Source organism: Megalobrama amblycephala, linkage group LG15, assembly GCF_018812025.1.
Source record: "Megalobrama amblycephala isolate DHTTF-2021 linkage group LG15, ASM1881202v1, whole genome shotgun sequence".
NCBI classification, from domain to species: Eukaryota; Metazoa; Chordata; class Actinopteri; order Cypriniformes; family Xenocyprididae; genus Megalobrama; species Megalobrama amblycephala.
In genome coordinates this window covers 25,310,478-25,318,436 of record NC_063058.1, presented here as the reverse complement: position 1 = coordinate 25,318,436, position 7,959 = coordinate 25,310,478, and the positions used below count along the sequence as shown (strand labels likewise).

Genomic DNA, 7,959 nt, shown 5'->3' with positions numbered 1-7,959 from the left:
GCCACGGAGCACTATCAAACTCATTCAGAATCAAATGTAAACATCCAAATAAATACTATACTTACATGATCCGATGCATGCATGCAGCATGAATGACGAACATCTTGTAAAGATCCATTTGAGGGTTATATTAGCTGTGTGAACTTTGTAAATGCACTGTATTATAGTCGAGAGCTTGGGGGGCAGGGAGCGCGCAATTTAAAAGGGCCTCAGCCTGAATCAGTGCATAGTTAATGAAGCCCCAAAATAGGTAGTTAAAAAAATTAATTAAAAAAATCTATGGGGTATTTTGAGCTGAAACTTCACAGACACATTCAGGGGACACCTTAGACTTATATTCAGAGGTGGGTAGAGTATCCAAAAACTGTACTCAAGTAAAAGTACAAGTACTTATAGAAATATTTACTCAAAGTAAAAGTGAAAGTAATAATCCTAATAGTTACTTGAGTAAGAGTAAAAAAGTATCCAATAAAAATCTTACTCAAGTAGCTCGTTACTAGTTACTTTTATTATATATATATATATATATATATATATATATATATATACACACACACACACACACACAATAGCATGTTATTATTTAATGTTTATTATTTAAATAGATATTTAATTTATTATCATAATTAGATATCTTTGCAACAAACAAACATAGAAGAGACAAGCATTATTTCTAGCATCTGTAACCCGAATGTATCGTTACTATATTAATAACGTATACAGCTAACGTTACTTTTTAAAGAAGAGAGAAAACTCTTTACATGTGCTCGCGCTCATACCTGAACTTGACACAAACAATGATCAAATACACACTGACGGATCTTCTCCGGTCTGTTCTCCAAAATGTAATCAAATGTAGGCTATATTTTAGCAGGCGCTTGTAAACTGCTTAACTGTGTCAACGCAAAGCGTTCATTTTCAAGACGAACAGGTCGCTGGCGCCGCCATTGCGCAATAGTATATGTATAAATTAATGTATAAATTAAGATATATGCCCATAAAAACGGTAAAGAAATACTACATACTTTTGTTATAGTGACGTAATAATCTGTTTGGTTGTAAAATGTCGGCTATTGGCTGTATCATGAAGTAAAATCAAATGAAATCGATAGGCCTAACGTTACCTGTGGAATTGTTCACAGACAGCATACGCAGCTCAACTAATAAAGATCGTCATCGCTGGCAAACAATTGGATGCATTTGCAGATTTGCTTTTAATTGACTGTAGGTCCACTGCCACTTCATCCGCTCCGAGTGAGAAACCGCTTCAAATGATTCAGCGCATGCAGGAACTGAACAAATCATTCAAACTGATTTGCGAATCAATTTAGACAGCTTTACCAACTTGTTTGATCAAGTCTTTGAACAGAATCGACTCAAAAGAGTGATTCATTTGTGAATGGGGCATCGTTCATGAAAAAAGAGACAGCGCGCATGGAATAAACTACGCATTTCTTAACATTTACAGTATTGAATTAAAATAAAGTAACGAGATGAACGTTGCCCATTGTAGCGAAGTAAAAGTACAGATTTTTCATTACAAATGTACTCAAGTTAAAGTAAAAGTACCCACATTTTAATCTACTCTAAAAAGTACAAATTTTCCAAAAAACTACTCAAGTACATGTAACGAAGTAAATGTACTTCGTTACTACCCACCTCTGCTTATATTACATCTTGTAAAAACTGGTTCTAGGGCACCTTTAAATCATATGGTAGATCATTAATTTACTAGTTCAAAGATGTTTCACTCATCTGTTGGGGCCTCCTGTTGTGTTTTATGTGTTGGTGTTGTTTCATAACTTTCTTCAGATGCTTGAAACAAAAATAATTTAGAATTAGTGAGCATTTTATAAGATAAGATATATATAAAAAAACAAACAAAAAAAACAAATACTCACTAGAAGCAGTAGAATAATCACTTTTAGATGAAGCTAGAACATCAAAGAAATAAAAAAAAACTGCAGAATTATTAATGTCAATCAAGTATTGTATCATAAATAAAAAAATACTTAGAATGTATCTAATAATGCATCACATCTATACTAAATGTATCATTTTCATTTTGTAGATGCTACCTGGTCGTCTCCTCCTGCATTTATATATGAGGACTCCGGTTCCAAACACCAACATCAGAACCAAAACTATCAGCACTGGGAGAATCACTGATTTAATTGGTTCACCAGGCTCAAATTCTGAAAAATCAAAAATGTTGAAAAGGTCACAAACAGGTTACAAATTCATTTGCAATTTGTTTTGTTTCACACCTCATTACCCAAAGTGACGTCCAGTTTGTTGTCCAGACTGAGGTGTGTGGCAGAGCAGGTGTATTTGTGTTTGTCTGCACTGATCTCCAGACTCTTCCTCATCTGGTACGTCCCGTCACCATTGGGCAGCAGATCTCCTCCAGTGATCTCATGATCAGATACAGGCTGTCCATCTCTGAACAGGGTCAGGTTGATGTGACGAGGGTAAAATCCTGTCGCCAAACAACTCACACGAAACCCTCCAGAATCTGAGTTTGATTTCTGAATGAGTCTGACTCGCGGTTTCACTGTGGAAAAAAAAAGAATCACGAATATGGGAATACAGTCATTTAAATCTTAAATGATACAATTTAATAAATCCTAACACTCAAAATAATTCATTTGTTTGAGTAGGACAAACATAAATTAAACAAATTAGTTCAATAAAATTAACTTTGATGAGCATTTAGAACTTTCTTTTTCTTAAGAGTTCACAGAACTGATATATTTTAAGTCAACTGAACTGTTTCATTGTTTTGAGTTTTATGAAAATTTCTTTTAATTTAAACATAAGTTTAACTGAAACTGGGCTGGGATTTATATTTCCCAGCATGCTTCGCCCTTGGTACTTGTAAGGGAGAGTAAATGTTAAAATTAAATGTTATAATGGTTTTTGGGGGGGTTTTTTGTGCAAGATTAATGTTTAATGGAAGATTTAGTAGTAATTAACGTTTTGTTATGCTTAGAAGAGTTTCTGTTAGTGTGGGTTTTTGGAGAGTTGGTGACAAGCAGTGCATGCAGCTTGGTTTGAGAGCAAGCATGTTAAATGCTTTATATTGCTGTACTCATTTAGCAAGTGTTATGCTATTGCTCTTGTTAACATGTTAGCAAGTTAGCATTTTTTGAATTAGCTTGTTATAACGAGCTAATTTTACACTAATAAAAATTTTTACATTTGGGTTACATGATAATTTTAAGTTATGTGTTCTCAAACATTTCAAGTTAAGAGCAATCAAAATGAGTATGAGTAGTACAAAATAAAAAAATCTGCCAGTTTTGCTTGCTTAAACTGAATTTCTTAACTTAAAAATGTTGATGCAACTGATTGACTAAATTTTTTTGAGTTTTGCCAACTTATTTGGGTTTACAGTGTACAGGAAACCTAAAATTATGACATTCAAGAAAGACACTCTTTCTACAACATTTTCTTAATTCTTTGAAGTAATATTTAGTTTGACCTCGAGCTTGATTAACATGTGAAAGTTAGAAAGAGAAACAAGAGAGACTGGATTTTTTAAGCTCATTTTCAGGCTCTATTTTGTCACAATCTTTTTGTGTGCCTTTCCTTATATCTCTGACTCAAAAATCACACATACTACATAAAAGGTAATTGCTTTTCTGACAGTGCATATAAAGGCAGGAGAGAAAACAGTGGAAAAGTACCTCTCCTCTTCCCTTGAGTTCCTCTCTTTTTAAGGTAACTCCTGAGATTCGTTGTGCAGCGCGGGTAAAGTATATTTACATGATGCCATTTGTATATCTCCAAAAGTAGTGTTGATGGTTTTTCTATGCTTTGATATGTTAATATGTCATCAATAAAACACATTTCTTCTGTAGTAGAGCCTTCAAAAGCAGTCTTAGTGATCATTTGCCCGGGTTTGTCCTTGTCCAACACTTCACACAGAGTCAGTATCTGTAAAACTACAGGACCTGTTTAGATTGAGAAGAATATCAGATGTCAAAACAAACTCCAGCATCTTGTTTCATGTCTCACTGACCTCATGACTCCCAGGATCAGTGCTTTAAAAGATTAGGTTGGACTTTTTTGTGTCAGTTGTATTTTCTTTCCAAATGAACTTAGCTTCTGTTTTGTTATAAAACTTTCCTGTAAGTCTTCCTGAAATAAAAGGACGCATAAATTCAGTTATACCATAATGAATAAAATTAACCTCCTCATCCTCATTTGTAGTATTTCCTCTTGGAACATAGATGTTTGTCTTTGAATCATAATATCCAACTGTGATGTCATCCAACATATATAAAACATTAAATGCAGGAAATGGCATCTCTCCTTCAATGTAAGTTACGAGAAGCCGCAAGGAGTGAGAACCTGTGAGAGAAGGTAACAGGAAAAGCCATTTTCTCCTGCAATCAAACTACTGTACAGAAGATTCTGAGAAACAGTCAGTATGTTGAGATCCTAGAACTGAACAATAACATTTTGTAAATGTTTAAAACAAGCATGTGTACAAATTAAATTACACAACACCTGAATCCACCTGATTTTAAGGCAAATCCTATGAAATCCTACCTGTAAAAACAGCTGTTTGAAAAGACAGCAGCACACACAGGTAAACTAATAACTTCATGTTGTTCTCAAAGCTAGTGAAAACACATCTTTCTCTACAGACATTTTCTGTATGTGTCAGGTAACAAGGTTTGGAACAAGTTAAACAAGTTGTGTTTCTTGAAACCACCTCTGTTAACATGAGAGTTACGTCAGTTCTTTTAAAAAAGGTTACACGCTTTCACTTTTAAAGGGGACATCACACAGTAAAATCCCCAGAGTTAAATCAACTCTGCAGAGTGCATATGGTCCCTCTCTAAATAGCGTTAAAGTAACACTGAAGCAGAGTTAAAGTTAATGAGATAATTAAACAATTATTTAAGTGAACATTATTGATGAACACCTGTTCTTAATGAGCAGAATCACTGAAGAAAAGAGAAACACAAGAACTGACTTCAGCCACAGCCTTAGATGAAATCAACTGAAGATAAAAGACATTAAATTTCTCAAGATCTGATTAAAAGATCTGATTCACTTATTCCTAACCAGATTGACTTTATTTCTGTCAGACATCTAAAGAAGTTCTAATTGAGAATTAACAGCGGTTTAAATGTTGGTGTTTATTGTTAAAAAAATTATGCCACCATCATAGTGGTCAGGGATTGTTTTACTTGAAACTTTTATGTCTATAAAATAGTTTGTGTTTGAGTAATTGCAATAATGCTTCACAACAAGCACTTGTATGTTGCTGAATCAAAAGATTGAAAGAGCAGATCAGCTTGAATGTCCTGTTTGAAAGCCTTTTCAAATGAACATCACAAAGAGGGCTCTTTTTCTTTGGTTTCTTGATTGAGATTTGGCAGTTGCGCAAAAAAAAAAAAAAAAAAATCCATTAAACAAATGCCACTATAACACTTCAATGCTAAAAAATTAGCAACTCTTACCGCTATGGCTTATACATGAAAATATAGCATACAATCCTCAACAGTGGTGAAAATACTAGAGAAAATCCAGAGGTGTATAGTCCAGGGGTCAGAAAGTAGAAGTCCTGCCATATTTTTCATTCCACCCACTGAAGCAGTGTTAAAGTTAATGAGATAATTAAGTGATAAATTGAGGGATGATTGACCATTATTGAAGACACCTGATGATAACAAGCAGAATCACCAAAGGAGAAAATCACAATTTTTAAGCCACCATTGTGGAGATGAGGGTTTGCTTTAGTTTGGCTCTTGACCCTTGACTTTTTAATATTAGATCTTGTTTTGAATGTTAACTGAGTCATAACAGCCAGACAAGTAAATAAAAAAGATGATCAGGTGGTGTTGGTTATGTTATCACATAATCATTATTTGATCTGAATATCTGAACTCATTTAGAGCCCAATCTCTGAGTTAGATTTACATTATTGATTACAGCAGCACTGTGATTCTACAGCAGAAGATCAGCTTTATCAATATAATCCAAAAATTTTCTCAAAAGATGTTCTGGTCAAAAAAAACAACAACTCTCTTTTAGGCACACACAGACATCAAGAATCAGCGTATGAATCTCAACAACGGTGACAAGCAACATATTCTGATCAACAGATCAACTCTGAACATTAGAAAACAAGCTACTAAAAAGTCATAGAAAAACAGAAAAAAATAAAATAGTGAGAATAAAGGAAATTACTAAGACAATTAAGCTCATAATTTATTCATGCAGCAATGCATGATGGGAGCCATGGATGAATTTTGATTGGTGGCACCCAGCATGCACTGCAACATGCTTTTAATGGCCACCACTGTTGAGATTCACAGGATGATTCTTGATCTCTGTGTCTCTAAATGAAATTGATTTTTTTGCAAAATCTCTCAGATTATATTGATAAAGCTGATCCTCCGCTGTAATCAGTAATGTTAATCTAACTCAGAGATTGAGCTCTAAATGAATTCAGATCAGATTACATACATAAACATAACCAACACCAGATCATCTATTCTCTTTGCTTGTCTGGCTTAAAAAGAGTGATTTTCTCCTTTGGTGATTCTGCTTGTTATCATCAGGTGTCTTCAATAATGGTCAATCATCACTCAGTTTATCACTTAATTATCTCATTAACTTTAACACCGCTTCAGTGGGTGGAATGAAAAATATGGCAGGACTTCTACTTTCTGACCCCTGGACTACACACCTCTGGTTTTGTCCTATGGCGATACTCAGCATGCATTGCAACGTGAAGCATTTTTTTTTTATCACCATTGTTGAGATTCATATGCTGATTCTTGATGTCTGTGTGTGTCTAAGTGATGCAATAGTTCTATTTTTTATACTCTACATGGCTTTAAAATAATTCAATATATCTGTTGTGAAAATCACAATGATAACATAAAATTCAATGGGGTGGTTTCCCAGATGGGGTTTAAATTAAGCCAGGATAGGTCTTAATCTAGAATAGTTAATCATGGTTAAAAAAAATGGCTTTTTAAAACACAGATTAAGTACAGATTACTAAAACCTGGACTATGGAGTCCAGACTTAAAATAAACCAGATTAATTTAAAACCAACTGTGCTAATCTGGATTAGCATGAGAGAGTTTGCCTGTAAAACATGGAATGAACCAAAAAAGCTTAAAATTGCATGGAACTGAGAAACAAATCCAAGGAGAACAATGGCAGCAGAAAAAGACTGCAATCCGAGAAAAAAAAAAAAAAAAAAAAACCTTTACTAAACGAGACATTTCTTTTAAAGCAAGCAAAATACATCAGCTGTGAAAAAAAAAAGAAATGACTGGAAATCTGTTTGTAATGAACTCTATTTAAAAAGATGAATTCTATATATATATATATATATATATATATATATATAATCCTATGATTATTAATGCTTTTGTTTTGTCTTTACATAGCAACAAACTAAACATAACTATTTACACACGAGTTGGCGGTCTAGAAATGACACTGGCTTGATCCAAAGCACTATCATAGCTGTTGATTCATTATATACTAACTAACCAACCAACTAACTAACTAAACAAACAACTAAGTAACTAAGGAACTATTCTTGCCAGCAGGTCCTCAACCCAAGCAATCTCCAAAAAACACTAACTCACCTCCATAATGGTGACTTCAAACTTTATTATTTTCAATAAAACATCAACATCTAACTTATACATTCCCAGAACGTTCAGAGACGGTCACGATATGGAGTTCTTTTAAGGTATTGGGGAACATTATTTGGTGGACCTTCAGGAAACATTCAGGACGTTCTGGGAATGTTTAGGGGACTATAACTATAGGACCTTCTGTTAACTTCCCAAATGTCCTCTTTGTAACGTTCTCGCATGACCATAAAATAACCAAAATAGAACGTTCTCCTGGAACTACATGGAAACACTCTACAATATTGAAATGAATGAGAATTAAAAGCACAAATAAGCAATA

The 7,959-nt window shown here is 34.0% G+C and overlaps 1 protein-coding gene across 3 annotated transcripts; it reads right to left on the bottom strand.

Moving 5' to 3' along the window:
• Positions 1-1,118: 1,118 nt before the first annotated feature.
• Positions 1,119-4,685, bottom strand: LOC125247849 (major histocompatibility complex class I-related gene protein-like). Of its 3 annotated transcripts, none has more exons than XM_048159364.1 (7): positions 4,558-4,685; positions 4,110-4,356; positions 3,690-3,958; positions 2,276-2,554; positions 2,079-2,195; positions 1,902-1,961; positions 1,119-1,815 (listed from the first exon to the last, which is right to left on the bottom strand). In XM_048159364.1, the coding sequence occupies exons 1-7, from the start codon at positions 4,613-4,615 to the stop codon at positions 1,748-1,750; spliced, it is 1,098 nt and encodes a 365-aa protein (XP_048015321.1). In that variant the 5' UTR covers positions 4,616-4,685; the 3' UTR covers positions 1,119-1,747. The 3 variants fall into 3 exon arrangements, with proteins under 3 accessions (XP_048015321.1, XP_048015322.1, XP_048015323.1); XM_048159365.1 differs by having other exon boundaries at positions 1,902-1,934; positions 4,558-4,684; XM_048159366.1 differs by having other exon boundaries at positions 4,110-4,143; positions 4,558-4,672.
• Between the last annotated feature and the right edge of the window lie 3,274 nt (positions 4,686-7,959).

Bases quoted from the DNA above. Each gene is read 5' to 3' on its own strand.
- LOC125247849 (XM_048159364.1), bottom strand. From the start codon at position 4,615: ATGAAGTTATTAGTTTACCTGTGTGTGCTGCTGTCTTTTCAAACAGCT. The intron at 3,959-4,109 runs AGCTAAGTTCAT...CTCAATCTAAAC, and splicing joins AAGTTTTATAACAAAACAGA to AGGTCCTGTAGTTTTACAGA. The intron at 2,555-3,689 runs GTACTTTTCCAC...TTTTTTCCACAG, and splicing joins AACTCAAGGGAAGAGGAGAG to TGAAACCGCGAGTCAGACTC.